Source organism: Primulina tabacum, chromosome 13 (genome assembly GCF_025594145.1).
Source record: "Primulina tabacum isolate GXHZ01 chromosome 13, ASM2559414v2, whole genome shotgun sequence".
Taxonomy (NCBI): domain Eukaryota; kingdom Viridiplantae; phylum Streptophyta; class Magnoliopsida; order Lamiales; family Gesneriaceae; genus Primulina; species Primulina tabacum.
Genome location: NC_134562.1, coordinates 27,050,288 through 27,070,188, shown reverse-complemented (window position 1 = coordinate 27,070,188; position 19,901 = coordinate 27,050,288). Strand labels below are relative to the sequence as shown.

At 34.4% G+C, this 19,901-nt stretch overlaps 1 protein-coding gene across 1 annotated transcript; it reads right to left on the bottom strand.

The window, feature by feature from the left end:
• Positions 1–11,590: 11,590 nt before the first annotated feature.
• On the bottom strand, positions 11,591–12,346 carry LOC142522971 (zinc finger protein GIS3-like). The gene has a single exon (XM_075626588.1). The coding sequence runs from the start codon at positions 12,226–12,228 to the stop codon at positions 11,641–11,643; it is 588 nt and encodes a 195-aa protein (XP_075482703.1). The 5' UTR covers positions 12,229–12,346; the 3' UTR covers positions 11,591–11,640.
• Between the last annotated feature and the right edge of the window lie 7,555 nt (positions 12,347–19,901).

Sequence of the window (19,901 nt, the reverse complement as noted above, 5' to 3'; positions counted from 1 at the left end):
CTGAGATCAGTTCAACTGAACAAAAGTGAAATCAGTTCAACTGACGAGTCAACTGATTTCATCAGCCCAACTGAAGACCAGTTCAGAACATCAGTTAGGAGCAATTAGTTGCAGATCAAGACAAGCTGAACTAAGTGGAATACAGATGTGCGCAAAGGTACAATAACTTTTGTCCAGTCAAAGAACAATAATGGACGTTGCATCAGAGCTTAAAGACAAAAGTGTTCCAGAAAGAATAAGACAAATTTCGAGGAACAGATTCAAAATGCAACAGATACAATAATTGAGTCTCACTGTACGATCAAACTTCACGCCTATAAATAGAAGGTGAAGATCAATGAAGACACAACGAAACATAATATATACAACACAAGAGAGAAAAGAGAAGGGCACTGCTTCAAAGTCATATCAGCTTAAGAGAGAAGCATTCGGCCCAGTCGAGAGAACACTTCAACGTGTTATCAGCTTAGATTAGAAGCATATTTCCCTTAGTGTGTGAGAACACTTTCGGTTAGTATTCAGAGATCAGTTCTCACACACACACCATCACCACTCAATTACAGTCTTGCACAAAGACGTTAAACTTGTGTATGTAGTCTTTCCCACATAGACATTAAAGAAGTGTTAACTGGAAGGTGTTGCCTTCAGTCTAGTCTAGGAGTTAAGTTTAGGCAGTAGTGTAAGTCCTAGCTGGGTGGGTTTGTACAAAGTGTTGTATAGATCAAAGTCTTCTAGTGAATCCTACCCGAGGTGGTAGAAGGGGTGACGTAGGAGTAGTTGAAGTCTCCGAACATCCATAAACATATCTTGTGTACTTTAACTGTTAACCCATTGCTTTAAACTGACTTGATCAGTTCGAGTATCTATCAGTTCAGTTCTCACCATAACTGAACTGATACATGCGAGAACTGATCCCCCTTCTGTTCAGTTAATTAGTTACATGAGATTAAAAGCTTTAAAACATTTCAGTATTTCTTAACGAATGATTATTTCGAGTGTTTTTCGCTTGAATTTTACTCGATCTAATTCATCGGCGTAAACATTTTAGAACACGAGCTATTGCAGCTCTTGGAGAATATTTTGTTTGAAGCACCACAAGGTGCTCGGCAATCGATCCTTCACTTACTTGAATCAAAGGGAACCTAAAGCTCTTATACCAAATTATATGATTCTTCAATCACGAAAAGTGCGCGCATTCGAAAACGGAGTCACGCCCTCGATTCAATGAAACAAAGAACGACGTGTTGTCCCTATTTTTTTTAAACAAGTAATTGTTGTAATATTCACCTTTAAATTACTAAGAACTTAGCAACAAATATTAACGAAGGTAACAGTCGATCGCAAACGAACTTTCAAAGAACTCGTCTTTGACAACCCGAGATAAGAACAATCGACAAACGCCACAAAGTGTTAAACTTTGATAAGTTTGATTTAAGAAAAACACAAAGGTGTATACAAAGACAAGCTTTGAATTTGAGAGAAAAACTCAATCAGTATATTAAAACTCAATTTTATTGTTTGCAATTAATAAAATTTGTGTATATATTGTTTACAAATCTAAAAGATATCAAAATCTAGTTACATAATTAACTAGGACTCTAAACTAGGAATAAGACAATTTTCTGCAGGTGGGCGAGCTCGGGCGCGAGATTCTACCGCTCGGGTGCTAAATGTTCTGGATTGGACGCACTTGGGCGGTAAGATGTTACTGCTCGGGAGAGGAGTGTTCTGAATTCAACGTCTGGACAGTGACTGTGGCGCTCGAGAACGATATTTTACCACTCGGGCGCGAAGTTTTTCCGTCGTAGCGCGGAGCTCTCAGGTCCGGAGTGTTCTGTAATGCCTGGTCAGATTCATATCACACAACTTTTGACAAAGAAGTCAGATCATTTCATATTTGGCACGATCACGTGTCTGACATATCCCATAAGTTTCGTGAGAAACAGTTTGATACTTTTATTATTAGAAATTAATCTCTTATTAAAGAAATCAATTATCAAAGGAAACTGAGATGCCAAGTTAAGTTAATTATTATAAAGGTTTTTTTTTTTTTTGGGGTATCGAGAATTAGAGTTATTATATATATCTTGACAAATAACTAGAGAATCACATACGATGCACATGCATAAATATACAAAAGAATTATTTTTATAATATTTTTTAACGAAAAGATATATAGATAATTTTGTGGAAGAGAATATAATGTCTACTAAAGTTTTAAAATTGTTGAAATAATTAGTGATATTGAAAATTATCAATGTAGGAGTCTTGTAATTGTTTTACTAATTTTTAAAACCTACATTATTTGAAGTCTAGATTTAACATTTTTAAATTGTTATGCCATATTAATAAGTAAATAATATATGGAAAAAAAATCTTATTTCGAAAATTATATTCCATTTATCCCAAAAAATAGGATTATTTTCTTTTTTCACATATGTATTGGGTGCAATAATTGTCCCTGTTTGGTAGAGCGATCGAACCGTTGTGCTTGAGCTGTTGTGCGGTTTAAAAGATTTGAGTTGCACCATTACCACCAGCTATAGCTTTTGGTAAAGCGGTAAGCACTCGGTCCTACAATTGGTATCAGAGCCATGTTCACGAGTTCGATTCCCATTGATTGCAAGGAGTGCAATTATTGGGAGGGAGATTGTTGGGTGCAATAATTATCCCTATTTGGTAGAGCGATCGAATCGTGGTGCTTGAGTTGTTGTGCGGTTTAAAAGATTTGAGTTGCACCATTACCACCAGCTAAAACTTTTGGTAAAGCGGTAAGCACTCGGTCCTAAAATATGTTAAAAAGTCATTGGAAAAACAAACTTCTTACTTTGCATAAATTCAATTCATTCAAAAAATGGTTATACGTTTTCAAAGACTAAATTAACAAAGTTATAACAATAAAAAATTAAAAAATAATAACAATAAATATGAAAACTGGACTATATATTGTTTGGAATAATAAAAAAAGAGAAGGAATCCTATGTATTTGGAACCAAAGGATCATTTGGAACGAAATCGATCCTTTTCTAGTCTGAACTTGGAGAAATTTCATGGCCGCAAAGGTACGAGCAATTATCGAAATGTAACTTTTGTCGAAAGATAATTTGGCATGCATAAAGTATGTCTTTGATATATGGCTGTGAATTTCCTTCGGGTGTGAGTAAAATTATAATTCTTAATTATACTTATTATAAATATATAACTAAATTTTGAATAAAGAAACTACTCCTTTGTAAATAATTAAAAATAATTTCGATTAATGTGGATTTTTTTTCCCATTTTCTTCCACTAGGTTATCTCCATCGTTTTATTTGAGCGGAAAAAAATGGAATCGTGGGTTTCGAGTAAAAATTAATTAACTCATAAATCGAATCAACCCCCATTAAAGCTGATTTTTTAATTATTTTTAGTAATATTTTTTCTTTATTGTAATTTTAAAAAATTAAACGACGTTGAAGAAATTTGATTTAGTTTTTCGATTAATCGGTTACGTTTTGGATTTTTTCGATATTTTTTATTTTAATAATAATAATTTCGGATCGAAATCTTTTTTTTAATGGTGGCCTAGCAAAAAGGAGGAAAGAAAGAAGAAGTAGTACTACTTGGAAATTATTCATTTGATTTTGCTTGATCATACCGCAAGATAAAGAAATGTCAAAAGTGTAAAAAAAAGATTTCAACTTTCATATAATTGTTACAATATAGTTGTATTTGTTTATTTTGTTAAATCCAAATTAATGAAATCATTGAATCTTGAAAACTATATTAAAAAAATAGACTACACACACGCAAATACAAAAATAAGGCAATAAATTTAAATATGATTTCAGTCATTTGAAAATGACAATTTTGTATCACATTGATTGAAAATAAAAGTTTAAAGTGATAATGATTGTAATAGACTCTTAAATTAATTTGAATTAACCATTTTCGTGAAATAATATTAAATATGAAGTAGTTGATATAAAAGTACATTTTATAGTCGTGTTTGTCGGTGACAACTATTCTTGCTTTTCATTAGCAAAAGTAATTTTTTATCTATGCATCAAATTTTTTTGATAATAAAAAATAAACAAATATACTAAGTTTAGTCAAGGGAATATATCGAATACACCACAAAAGTGTCATGGAAATATAAATATATATATTGATGAAGATATGTAGTTTAACATTAGGCAAAAACTTGTGTGAGACGGTCTCACGGGTCGTATTTTGTAAGACGGGTCTCTTATTTGGGTCATCCATGAAAAAATATTACTTTTTATGCTAAAAGTATTACTTTTTATTGTGAATATCGGTTATTTGGTCATCCGTGAAAAATTATTATTTTTTATGCTAAGCGTATTACTTTTTATTGTGAATATCGGTAGGAATGAGCGTCTCACAGATAAAGATTCATTAGACAGTCTCATAAGAGTGAATATCGATAGGATTGAGCGTCTCACAGATAAAAATTCATTAGACAGTCTCATAAGAGACCTACTCTTAACATTAACAAGCAGAAAATCTAAAGTGTTTTTCCGATGAAAAAAATAGTTCAATTTTATAACGGGGCGACCTTATCTCAAATCCAGTAAAAGATAGCTTTATAGTAAAATATTGATGAGCATTCACACGTTTTTGCCAGTGTAAAATAAATTTTTTATGCATAATAATAAAAATTTATATATAAAAAAATATTGATGTTAAAAAAAATTACATAAAAATTTAGGGATTTTATTAAAATTAACAATTTTAAGGTAACTTTTAATAAATAAATAAAAAAAGTTGATAATTTAATAAAATGAAATTTTTAAGTTCGGTAATTTCAATTATTTTCAAAATTGATAGTGGTTTGGAAAAATGTTACGAATCAAGGGTGGTATTGTCATTTTGTGATTAGAATTATAAAATATAAACTAATTGATGGATAATCTACACGTTTCTTTTTTATTATTATTAATTATAATACAGTAACATATAATATTATATGTTTAAAAAATATATCAATGTAAAAAATATATGATTATGGAAGTGAATCCTTCACATGGGGAACTACTTACTAACACTTTGATCCATTGTTGATGCCAAAATTTGCTCAAAAAATAAATCTATTTGACCTTTGAAAATATTAACTTATGGCGTACATGAATTTAGAAAATATGAATCTAGGGGACAAGCATGTGACTGGCTTGACCACACTCAGTATTTGATAAGAGACATAATCAGAATTTTAGAAATGAATGTGCAGAAACTTGCACAAAATTTTCTAGTTGGCCATTATAATATTTTTATTGTTCTTGAAAATATTTAACAAAATATATTAAGGAAATGAGGGAAATTGCAATTTTGGTTTAGTAAATATGCATATTTTGTCGGCAATTGTGTGCAATTAATACATGTTGGAAAAGTTCATTTTAGATTGGTGGAACGCGTTGCGTTTGATTGAAAATAAGAATACGCCAGGAAGCTCTATAAATAGAGCTCCCCCTTTCATTCTGAAATCATCCTTTTTTCGAATTTTCTCTCATTTTATAAGGATTTGAGTGCTTAGTTCTATAATATTTGTGAGGTGTTTTGTTCTCCTGTATTAAGAGAGTGTGTGTTCTCTTTGGAAACACATTGAGTGAGTTGTACACCACAAAATATTATAGTGGAATTATTTTCATCTTGCCTGTGGTTTTTACCCTAATAATTTTTAGGGGTTTTTCACGTAAATCTCGGTGTCCAATTTATTCTTTATTTTCGGATTTATTATCTCAAATTCCGCACGTGGGACCAACAAGTGGTATCAGAGCCTTGGTTTAAAATTTCTTAAAATTCTGAGCATGCTATGTGGTTGCAGCCTAGACTGATCTTCCACATCAGAAAGATTTTTTGAGATTTTTTATTAAGGCGGGATTAATTTTGTCCGGTCTACTAAATTATTGTAGACATAATGGCGGGCAAGTACGAGATAGCAAAGTTCAACGGAAGCAATTTTATGCTGTGGAAAATAAAGATACAAGCAGTTTTAAGAAAGGAGAATTACTTGGCGGCTATTGGAGATAGACCGGTGGAGATTGCGTATGATGGAAAGTAGAATGAGATGAATGACAATGATGTTGCCAATTTACACTTGACTATAGCAGACGAATTTTTGTCAAGTCTTTCTGAGATAAAAACAGCCAAAGTTATCTGGGATACTCTGACAAAGATGTACGAGGTCAAGTCGATACACAACATGATTTTCCTAAAGAGAAGGCTTTATACTCTTCGGATGGCGAAATCTTTATCGATGACCGACCATATCAATACACTAAATACTCTATTTGCCCAACCCACTTCGATGGGGCATAAAATAGGAGAAAATGAGCGTGCGGAGCTTCTACTTCAAAGTCTACCAGATTCATATGATCAACTTATCATCAACAATAACAACAATATTCTTATGGGCTTTCTAAGATTCGACGATGTCTTAACTGCAGTTCTCGGAGAAGAAAGCCGGCGCAAGAATAAGGAAAATAGGTTGGTAACATCGAAGCAAGCAGAGGCTTTACCGATGATAAGAGGAAGATTTATGGACCGTGACTCCAGTGGGAGCCAAAGACGAGGTAGATCAAAGTCAAGATGTAAGAAGAAAAATATTTACTGCTTTAAATGTGGCGGTAAAGGGCACCTCAAGAAAGAGTGTACGAGTATCGATAAAAGTTCTCAAGGAAATGTGGCTAGTAATTCAGGCAGTGGTGAAATATTATTCAGCGAAGCAGCAACTGTTGCAGAAGGCAGGCACAAATTTTGTGACACATGGATTATGGATTCAGGAGCGACGTGGCATATGACGTCTCGGAGAGAATGGTTTGATCATTATGAACCAGTCTCAGGAGGATCTGTATTCATGCGAAATGATCATGCCTTGAAAATCGCTGGGGTTGGTACTGTCAAAATTAAAATGTTTGATGGCACCATTCGCACCATACAGAAGGTACGGCACGTGAAAGGACTGACGAAAAATCTTTTGTCCTTGGGGCAATTGTATGACATCGGGTGCAAAACTCGTATCGAGAACGGGATCATGAAAATTGTGAAGAGCGCGCTTGTGGTTATGAAGGAGGAAAAGGTTGCTGCAAATCTGTATGTACTTTTTGGAGAAACACACAAAGAGGTAGAACTAGATGTTGCATCAATTGGTTCAGGAGAAGAATTAACGGTGTTATGGCATAGAAAGCTCGGGCATATGTCAGAACGAGGGTTGAAAATTCTCTCAAAACGAAAGCTGCTGTCGGGACTTACAAAAGTGTCATTACCCTTTTGTGAGCATTGTGTTACCAGTAAAAAACACAGATTAAAGTTTGGCACTTCTACTGCCAGGAGCAAAATTATATTGGAGCTGATTCATTCAGATGTTTGGCAAGCACCGGTTGTATCCCTAGGAGGAGCGAGATACTTTGTCTCGTTCATTGATGATTTCTCTAGGAGATGTTGGGTGTATCCAATCAAGAAGAAATCAGATGTTTTCCATATCTTCAAAGATTTCAAAGCACGGGTTGAACTTGATTCTGAAAAGAAAATCAAGTGTTTGAGGACTAACAATGGAGGAGAATATACCAGTGATGAATTTGATGCATATTGTCAACATGAGGGCATCAAGAGACAATTCACGGCGGCTTACACACCTCAACAGAATGGAGTGGCGGAGCGGATGAATAGAATCTTGTTAGACAGAACAAGAGTTATGTGAGGACTGCAGGTCTAGAAAAGTCATATTGGGCAGAAGCAGTCAAAACCGCTTGTTATATTATCAATCGTTCTCCTTCAGTGACGATTGATCTGAAGACTCCGATGGAGATGTGGACCGGGAAGCCGACAGATTATTCTCATTTGCATACATTTGGAAGTCCTGTGTACATTCTGTACAATGAGCAACAAAGATCAAAGTTGGATTCGAAATCTAGAAAATGTATCTTCTTGGGTTATGCTGATGGAGTAAAGGGGTTTCGCTTGTGGGATCCTACTGTTCACAAGCTTGTAATCAGCAGGGATGTTATTTTCGAGGAAGATAAAGTAAAAGGAGATAAAGGCACACCGAATTCAGAAACTACTATTTTTCAGGTGGAAAATAAGACGGACAAAGGTCAAGTTTCTTGTGAAGCAGTACCAGAGCACGAAGAACAAGAACATGTTGAGTCTAAAGTTTCCAATGTGAGGCAGTCAACTCGAGACAGAAGAACACCAGTTTGGCTTTCAGATTATGTCACTGAAAGTAACATTGCATATTGTCTATTATCAGAGGATGGTGAGCCATCGAGTTTCCACGAGGCTACTCAAAGCTCGGATGTATCCTTATGGATGATAGCAATGCAAGAAGAGTTGGAGGTTAGACAGGAATAAAACTTGGGATCTTGTTACACTACAACAAGGAAGGAAAGCCAGTGGTAACAGATGGGTCTATAAGATCAAGCGTGATGACAATAACCAAGTGGAGTGGTATCGTGCTAGATTGGTGGTAAAAGGGTATGCTCAGAAAGAATGCATTGACTTCAATGAGATATTTTCTCCTGTGGTTCGGCTTACAACAGTCAGAGTAGTGTTGGCATTATGTGCGGTGTTTGACCTACATCAAGAACAGCTAGATGTGAAAACGGCGTTTCTTCATGGATATCTTGAAGAAAAAATCTATATTCTCCAGCCAGAAGGTTTTGCGAAAAAAGGCAAAGAGAACTTGGTTTGCAGGTTGAACAAATCTCTGTACGGTCTCAAACAGGCGCCGAGATGTTGGTACAAGAGATTTGATTCCTATATCATGAGCCTTGGATACAACAGACTGAGTGCAGACCCTTGTACGTATTTCAAGATGTCTGGTGATGATTATATTATTTTGCTGTTGTATATTGACGACATGTTGGTAGCAGGCCCCAACAAAGATCGGGTCCAAGGATTGAAGGCACAGTTGGCTAGGGAATTTGATGTGAAGGACTTGGGACCAGCAAACAAGATTCTAGGGATGCAAGTTCACCGAGACAGAAATAACAGAAAGATTTGGCTTCCCCTGAAAAATTATTTGAAGAAAGTCTTGCAACGTTTCAACATGCAAGACAGTAAGCCAATATCGACCCCTCTTCCTGTTAACTTCAAGTTATCCTCCAAGATGTGTCCTAGCAGTGAAGCAGAGAGGATGCAGATGTCTCGAATACCGTATGCATCGGCAGTGGAAAGTTTGATGTTCGCCATGATCTGTACAAGACCGGACATTGCTCAAGCAGTGGGAGCAGTTAGTCGGTATATGACGAATCCTGGACGAGAGCATTGGATTACTGTTAAGAGGATCCTTAGATACATTAAGGGTACCTCGAATGCTGCATTATGTTATGGAGGATCGGATTTTACACTCAGGGGATATGTCGATTCAGATTATGCAGGTGATCTTGATAAGAGAAAATCTACTACTGGTTATGTGTTTACACTTGTAGGGAGAGCAGTAGGCTGGGTTTCAAAACTGCAAACAGTTTTGGCGTTATCTACGACGGAGGCAGAATACATAGCAGCTACTCAATCTTGCAAGGAGGCAATATGGATTAAAAGGTTATTGGAGAAAATCGGACACAAACAAGATAATGTTCCTTTATTTTGTGACAGTCAGAGTGCCTTGTACATGGCAAGGAATCCAGCCTTTCATTCCAGGACGAAATACATTGGAGTTCAATTTCACTTTGTGCGAGAATTAGTAGAAGAAAGAAGCGTGGATATGCAGAAGATCCATACGAAGGACAACATAGCTGATGTTCTGACCAAGTCAGTGAACATTAAAAGTTTGAGTGGTGTAGATCCTCAAGTGGTCTAGCGGAAACGTAAGCAGCAGAGAATGGCAAGATTGAAAGGATGTGTGGAGATATGTTTGATTTCAATCAAATCTTCAAGTGGGAGAAATGTCGGCAATTGTGTTCAATTAATGCATGTCGGAAATTGTGTGCAATTAATGCATGTTGGGAAAGTTCATTTTCGATTGGTGGAACGCGTTGCGTTTGATTGAAAATAAGAATACGCGTTTTTAACGCGTATTCACACTAACAGGAAGCTCTATAAATAGAGCCCCCCCTTTCATTCTGAAATCATCCTTTCTTCGAGTTTTTTCTCATCTTATAAGCATTTGATTGCTTAGTTTTATAATATTTGTGAGGTGTTTTGTTCTCCTGTATTAAGAGAGTGTGTGTTCTCTTTTGAAACACAGTGAGTGAGTTGTACACCACAAAATATTATAGTGGAATTCCTTTCATCTTACCCGTGGTTTTTACCATAATAATTTTTAAGGGTTTTCCACGTAAATCTCGGTGTCCAATTTATTCTTTATTTTCGGATTTATTATCTCAAATTCCGCACGTGGGACCAACATATTTGCGATTTGAGATGTCTATGTTGTTAGATTGAAGTTTTAGTTCGATATATTTGTTTTGTATATTTTATTTGCAATTTTAGTCATTTTTCCGATGTTGAGCTAATGAGACGATGACATGATATTGATCTGAAACTGATGTGACTTCGTGTGGATGATGTCGCATCAACACTTTCAATGGAAAAAGACTAAAATTGCAAAACATTAAATGATATATGACTAGAAGTCTAAAATAATAGGGATGTAAACGAACCCAATCGAGCATAATATATTCAAAATTGAAGGCTCAAATTCGGCTTGAAATTGATATATTCGATAAAATTTAAATTTTTTTGTTCGAGTTTGATTCGAATCAAAGCTTGGGTTATAGTTCGACTCTAAAGATGAGAACGTGTTTGGGATATATTCTAAATATTGCTCGAAAATAAATACGTGAAAGACTCGAAATATATTTATTTTATTATATTTATATTATATTATTAAAATATTATGTCTCGCGAGCAGCTTTCAAACTAGCAAATAATATAATTTGGGCTCGAAAAAAGTTCTAACATGTTTGAGTTCGGTATATTCGAATATGAATCAAATATTTTTTATTCAGCTTGAAAAATTTACGAACCAACTCGGTTCATTTACATCCCTATTAAAAACTAGGGGTGTCAAAATAGGACCCGACCCATTAACCTAAACTGGTTCGACCGGAAAAAAATCATGTTTGGGTTTGAAGTTTTCGGTTTCGAGTCAAATCGGGTTGGATCTGATATTTGACCCGAAAAATTAATAGGGTTCAGATTGATCCGAAAATTTTAATTTTTTAAAATTTATATAATTAATATGTATTATTTATATTTTTATATATTATAAACTTGAAAAAAATTATTTCTCCCAGCAAAATGTTCACCTTAACCATACTCATGACGACAGAAATTTCACAATTACCAAAGTAAAGGCTCGATTCATGGAACATTCTGACAATTGTTATACTAAAGGTGGATTCAAAAATATAATAAAACGGCTGCTCAACTTATTCATTTTTCACGATTATTTTTTAAATAATAATGCTTGGCAAATCCCTTTTGCCTAAATTGTCATTATCTTTTTCAGAATTGAACCCATTCAATTTGTTTCTTCACATATCTTTATTAAGTTGCACATTGTTGTATTTTTTATTTTTTAATCATGAAAAGGTCATACATTTTTATAAATACATGCGAAAACACTTCATTGGTGATTCTTCTTCATTTGCTTTGAAAAAAAAAAACCGAAACCGAAACCGAATCGAAAAGTAGAACTTATGGTGCGGCTGGAGCCAGGCTCAGATGCAAATCCAGCCCAAATGCGTAATCAAAAATCGGGCCATCAAAACCCTTTTGGGCTTTAAAGGGCTGTTGAGGCCCATCAATTGCCGGAGTTGAAACTTCACAGCGACGCGACACATTCAAAGACCGTGCATCCCGTGGAGCATGAACCCACGACGGGGAAGGCTGCGCCACCGCCGGAAGTGGGACATCGACGGAGGGGAGGAGATTCTCCGGTGGAATGAAGCAGTGAAACGTCGTGTTTCGCATGCAGGAAAAGGCGGAGTTTCGAGTGGCCTGCAGTTGTGCACGCTTCAGCTGTTGTCTCTCTTTCTTGTGAGCGTTTTGGTGTCCACCCAAAGCTTGTGAGTTTGGGAACTCACGGGAGCAGTACTGACACTCGTATTTCCGGGACAATGAAGGTGGTAAACCACCGGAATCCGGTGACCTTGATGGAGTTTTTGTGGAATCTACTTCTTCTAGATCTTCCGTTACGTTGAATCCGAAAAGTTTTAAGCGGGCATTGCTTGTAATGTTGTGTGGTTTCGGATTTCGATACTCCAGTTTTGACATGCTATACATTCAAGTTAAATGTATATTGAAAGAAGAGAGAAGAAAGAATCAAGAATTTTGGTGGGGGTGACTCGAGAAAGTTGCTGCTCTGTGTGGGTATTTATATAGTATTAGGGTTTCAGTAAGGGCTTCCACATATCCAATGTCAATAGGACAGAGTTAAGGTCTGCTTGTGACTAATTAGAGAAATAAAAAATTATACTTTTTTAGGAATTTTTTTTTATTCTTATTATGTTATCAGTCAACTGATAGTAATACACTAATTTGCGTTTATATTTTTCAATTTTAATCATTTTTCATAGAAATAATTACGTAACACTAAATATTGATAACATTAAACGAATAAATGATATGACACTTTAAGGGTTATGACCTATTATTATTTAGCCTACTAAATTGAGCTCATCAAATCGAGTTCAATTTCTTTTCAATTATTTATTAATGTAATCTATCAAGACCCATAAATTCAACTAGGTTCATAGAAGCTAAAGCTCGCAAAACTCTCCAAAAATCTATAAATAGCTCATGCCACCTAATTTTCAAGATAAACTCTATTTTTAGTCCAAGTCACTAGTTCTTTGGGACTTTTATCGACCAACTACAGACTTGAGTATCGGAATATCTTCGCTTGAAACCACGAGACGCCACTCACTTTTCTTTTTTATATAGACAACATCCGAAAAAGGTCGTTCTTTGGACTATCGAGTATTAACTGGTCACTCAAATATTTACAAACTACCCGACTCTTTTGCAATCGGGTAATATCATTTTTTTGCTTCATCAACACTTAAAATTAATCACGTGGACATTGCTGATATATTAGACGTCACGTCAGCACTCCGACGAAAATTGAAAAACAAAATGTAGATTAATTGACCAATACTGTAAATTGACCTACACCATAATGAGAAATGAAAAACTGACAAATTACATGATATATAATTTCTCCTATATGTAAATGAGTCAAATGAATGCACCCTTGATTTCTTATGAAATTGTTATTATATGCTAAGATCCTCAATTGTGGGGCACTATTTATTTGTTTGTTTGTTTTTTTAATTTAAAATGAGCACCTTACATCGATCCATCTGTGATTCCATGTAAGTGTGTGCCAAACAATTAATCAAATAAAAGAAAGGCTGCACAGAAAGATAGAGAGGTAACATGAACTGAACTAGGTTATGTGAATGAACGAGTCGGGCAATCAAGACATGGGCTTCACGATACCTCATTGGGGCTCGTTCCACTAATAAATAATTTAATATCTAATTTTAAAGTTTATTTTTATGCCTTCTCAAATTAAAAATGGTAACCAATGCACTGAGTTTTTAAGGAAATTGTTATTCTCGCATTGAATTCTCCCAATTTTTTATTGGTAGTAGATCTCTTGTGAGATGGCTTTATGAATTTTTATTCGCGAGACGAATCAACCTTACACATATTTACAATAAAAAATAATATTTTTTCATGTGACTCAAATATAATATATGTCTCACAAAATTGATCGTGTCCATATTCACATTTAAACATGAATATAATTTTTAAATATCGTCCAAAATAACAGTTGCTTGAATACTACATGGAGCATCGTATATTGAGTATATCACTATTAATGGATTAGAAATATGCATATATACACATAGAATAACTACTATCTGCTCGACATAAAATTTTACCTGATTTTTTTATAGTAAAAATTTAAAAATAATAAAATTTTATATTTTGCTACCTGCAAACATTATTCAAAAATTTTATCTGATTATAAAGTCCCGGTCACACAAATTTCCAAGGTATTATTAGGTATATGAATAAAATGTTTCCTTGAATTCTGAGAAAATATATCATCGACATTGGTAACGAGTACACATATTTCAAGGCTAGCATTGTATATATTTGTTAGATCAATTGCATATCATTATACCTAAAATTATAATGTTAATGCACAACTTTATTTTTTTATATTAATGACTATTGTAGAGTGAACCTACTTGAGTGCTAATGGACAAAACTGTTAGGCCAATGAGTTCGGGAGATGCATGTCTATCTGCTGGTGTTGTCTCTTATCCCTTAGATATCAGTCTTAAGCATTTTCCTATTGATGACTCTATCTCCAACAGAGACAATATTATCCGTTAAGATTTAACGTCACTCTTTTATAGTTCACCTAGTCAATAAATCAAGCGTACGAAGCTTAAAGCCCAAGAACTTCTCAAGATGTCACTCATCTCAATACTGTCACTCGTATGCACTTGACCCAACAATATTTGTTCTAGGGGTGGGCAACGGTCGGTTTGGTCCGGTTTTACTCTACAACGGTTCGGTTTTTCGGTTTTCGGTTTTGAATATCTCTAGTCCAAAACCAAACCATTTTATTATGGTTCGGTTCGGTTTTTTTGTAATAAGGTTCGGTTTATACGGTCGGTTATATACGGTTGGCTAAAATTTGTTGAGAAATAAAATTATATGTCACTTTATGCCATTAAAATCTAAATCATAGTATTTTTCAAATATTTAATTTCTGAGACTTAATCTTATATATATATATATATATATATATATATATAACATGTGTTGTGTACAAACATGTCATACGAATATAATAACAATATATAACTAATTAATCACGTAAACACGGAAAATGCATGAATCCAACGGAATATTCAGTAATAAGAATGGTAACAAGGTGTCAACCAGCTTGAATGGAACACAAATAATCTTACGAAAATATTAAAGAAATATATATAGAAAAAAGAGAAAACGTCGACTGATGAGTGGTAAGAAAAAGAGAAAACGATCAGATTGAAAAATTGAGGGTTAATGATACTAAATTCCTAAATCTGAATAGGTCCGTTATACATAAAAAATCTTATACTTACCAATAATATGGCCCATTATACATAAAAACCTTATATTTAACAATAATATGGCCGGTTCGGTTTTTCGGTTTTTATGGGGATTAAAACCGAAAACCGAACCGAAAAACCGAACTTCATAAATTTTAAAACCATAACCGACCGAAAAACCGATAAAACCGAACCATTTAAACCGAATTATTCGGTTCGGTCGGTTTTATCGGTTTTTCGGGTTTTATGCCCACCCCTAATTTGTTCTTGTCAATAATGTTCCCATGAAGTATGTTCATATGCGTGGAGTGAGAAACGATAGAATTGATGGACAAATGTGAATTCCACGTGGGAACACTTAAATATGTGCGGATTTAAGGAGCGTCGGGGAGAATCGTTACATTTCATAAAATTTAAGAAGTTTCCAATTATGACATTATTACCTTGATGTTAAGTTTTACTACATATCCGAAATATTTATCTACGATTTCTAAACTACCATTTCTTGTAGATATTTACATGTTGGATCAATTATATTTATAAAGGCTTGAATATTTGTGTATTGTGAGTTTTCGATTAAGTTAAGACCAAATAAAGTGATTAATTAATATTTTGGGTTATTGAGTTTTAATATATCTAATAGGTTATGTGCTTTTAATGTATAGAGACATAAGTATAATTTCTGTTTTATGTTGAATTAAAATAGAAATATCATAAGATAATGATAAACATTATCTATATATGGGTCCTCTTTCTCTCTCAATAATAAAATAGTTCAGAAGAGAAAACTAAAGGATTCTCTCAAGAAAAATATCACGTAAATCTGGAAGCTCAAGATACGTTCCAAATAATTCAGGATTGTAGCTTCAAGTACATTGCCATTTACGTTTTCTATCAAATTCTTAATGATTTGGCATAATGAATTTCGTATTTTATGTGTATTTTCACCAACAAGTGTTATCAAAGCCACTCATTGCTTGAATAAATGAGATTTGTTTAAATTTTTAGATATTATTTGGCTCCAGATCTGGGAAAGAAAATGTTGTTTGAAACTTTTTTATATGGCTTCAAATCAGGAATATATTTTGGTCGAAAACAAATTGATGGATCGGTTCGGGGCACCTGCGAGGGTGATTCAAACACAATATTCTCAATGATCTTCAATAGCTCGTGTTCTAAAAATGTATACACCGGAATTAGATCGAGTTTGGTTTTATACCAAGCGGAAAATAATCGAAGTAATCTTTTATTAAGAAAGCTGATTAGTTTAAAGCTTTTAAACTTGTGTGAACTGAATAACTGAAATAAAGGGGATCGTTCTTGCGTATATCAGTTCAGTTATGGTGAGAACTGAACTGATAACAGCTCGAACTGATCAAATCAGTTTGAAAACAATAGTTAAACAGTTAATTACACAATATATATTTATGGATGTTCGGAGACTTCAACTGCTCCTACGTCACCCCTTCTACCACATCGGGTAGGATCCACTAGAAGACTTTGATTTATATAAAGCTTTGTACAAACCCACTCAGCATAAAACTTACCCTACTGCCTAACTGAACTCCTAGCCTAGACTGAAGGCAACACCTTCCAGACAACACTTGTTTAACGTCTATGTGTTAAAGACTACATACACAAGTTTATTGTCTTTGTGCAAGACTCACTCAGCTATTCAATAAGCTCTACTCTCTGTATATGTAAGTGATTGTGTGTGCGTGTGTTTGAGAAATGACATGATTACAACACGAAGTGTTCTCACACACTGAGAAAAAAATGCTCCTAAACTGAGCTGATGACACTTTGAAGTGTTCTCTCAAATCTGGGCTGATTGCTTCTGTAAGCAAATATGAGTTGATCGTGCCCTTCTTCTTCTCACATGTTTTTCCGCACACATCTGTATTTTCCACACAATTCTATATCTCTGTCTATGTTTTTTGATGGTCTTGATCTTCTATATATAGGAGCAATGTGACCATACACCAAGACTCATCAAATATGTTTGCTTTCAATTTGAATCTGTTCCTCGATATTTGTCTTGTACTTTCCAACAGCCATTCTGGAAAGTTTTGGCTTTACGTCCTGCTGCAACGTCCATTATTGTCTTTTATGTGCACAGCTGGATTATACTTAGATAAGCTTGTCATGGTCTGTAAACTGATCGGCTCCTAACCGATGTTCTGAACTGATCAGTTGAACTGGTCTTGAACTGGTTTGATGAAATCAGTTGGCTCTTCAGCTGAACTGATTTCACTGCTTCAGTTGAACTGATCAGCTGGGCTCTTTATCAGTTGAACTCTTCGTCAGCTGGCCGGGCTTCTGAAGGTTTTCTGCCGAACCACCTATCAGCTGGACAATCAGTTGAACTGATCTTTTATATTTCAGTTGAACTGGTTGAGTTTGAGCAATCAGTTGGTGCTTTCAGTTTGCATTTCGATTGCTTCAGTTCTGACTCGAAAACTGATAAGTTCGAAGCCTGGTCAGTTTCAGCTTGCTGCGCACTTAGATAAATTCATTTGAAACAAAATAACAAGTTTTGTTAACATCAAAATCAAGATTGCGAACATGAAATGTTCCAACACAAATTTTTCATGGATTGAGGTTTATAATTTCCAATTACGGTTCGGTTTTTTTTATAAAAAAATCTTCAGAAATTTTTAAAACTCTGACATATAAAATATCATTCATAATATATTTTTAGGACTTGCTTCAACAATTCGGATTACTAATCAAGCCTAAACTGTAAGTTATCAGGTGAGGAAATTACTATTCATTCTTCTATTAAAGCTTTTGGCATTTGGCCTTGAAATTTCAATAGCATTTATTTAATGTTCAAATATCATCTACAATTCATTTCGATTACTGATATATTTTCTTGCATATTTATGAATGGATTGATATACCAATAATGAATGGAGTCATGGACAACGTATTTCGGTCCAGAAATTGAGTCCACTGGACAACGTGGCTTCGGCCCGAAAATTGAGTCCAATGAACAACGGGTCAAAAGTCCCGGGTATATGGTTCATCTGAACAACGCGCACCGAGTATTTCGGTCCGGAGAATGGTTCACCCGGCTCGTAAAAGGATCTTATAAGTGCTCAATTAGAGTCACCAATGTTAATTTATGAAATAATTGCATTTATCTATTATTCGTAGTAATTTCATAGCATTCATAACATCTAATTTGTTATGCTTATTACTTCATGCATAATTATGTTGAAGCGCTATTTTAACTTATTTAAAAGATATATATTAATTTAAACTCACTAAGTCCTCAAAGACTTAACCCTCTGTTTCTCTTCGTCTATTGTAATTTTCCAGACACAGGAACCCCAGAATTGGAACATGAGGAAAATAACTGAAGCTGAAATAAGAGCATTTGAAAGTTATGATGATCTGTATATAAATAAATGTTAAACTTCCGCTGTAAAATAATTGTACATATTTGAAATAAGAATGTAAATATTTGTGTATAATCTTTTAATGATAGTAGAAAATATTTAAATTTTATCTACAATATTTTTTAATAATGGTAAAAATAAAGATAGCAGTTCAACAAATAAATATTGTAGAAAATGTGGCACTCAGTAAGGAACAATTATGAATTCTTAAACCGGGCGTCACTGATGTGGTATTCAGAGCCAGGTTTCTTAGATTCTAGAGACAGGAGTCTAAGGTTTATTATAATGTCATACGTTATTCTTTATGTTTTCCTCATAATTGAAATGTCTCCTTTTAGGATGACGGAGTCTAGTAGGACATCAAGGAAAAAACAAACTATAATCATCAAACAAATGGAGGAAGAAATAGCAAAATTAAGCAAAGAAAACTCGGATTTGAAATGCCTAGTGAATATGTATCGGGAGCATTTTGAAACCTTTGGAACAACTGAAACTTTTCATGGATTTATTGAAGAACGGATGAGGACTGATAATCTAGCCTATCAGGGAGATTTGGGTCATGTACTATATGAAAGAGACCGCACTCTTATATATTTACTAGACATGCATGAATTCTATGACCGAGGTTTGATTAGTTTCTTAAAAGGAGTATCACACCCTTCAATCCACATTGACCACTTAATCATGCATGGGCGTGAACTTGTTTTTCAATCTATCCATGGAATGGAACCTGGTGTTATCGGTCCATCTTACACAAATCAAGCTAATCAGACCACAGCTCCTCCCATCACTAACACATTTGAAACCGGAGGTAGTAGCTTGACTAAAAATATTCCACAGTATGTACCAACCCCTTTTGTAGAATATCCTGGAGTCATGAACACAACACTAGATCAAAAACCTTTTATGATAGAAGATTATCTATTGCAGTCACCTGAATTTGAATTTCTTCCTGAATTCACGGGGGAAAACTTTGTATTTGGAGTAGATGAACTTGTTCCAATGACTATCATACCCGAAAGTGAAAATGTTAATGAGCTTAGTTATGAACTGGATCCAGTTGAACCATATACATCACTGCCAAATACGGATCAAAATGTTACCATGGAAACCACTGGCACAAATGAAGGCTCGAGCCACACAACTTTTATAGATCTCTCAGACAACGAATGAAGACAATGACTATTTGACACTAGTATATAACTAGTATTAATAATCATCATCTTTTGTAGGTATGATGATTATCAAGGTCATCACTTTTTGTAGGCATGATGACCCAGTTTGCTAGTTCTGTTTGTATTATGCTTGGGTATTGTAAATATTTGAAACATGTCCTATTTATAAATAAAACTGTCTGTTTACCCTCTGACATAACTATGTACATTTATGACATATATATAGTGCAAGATATGTTCATATTTTATATTTATGTGTT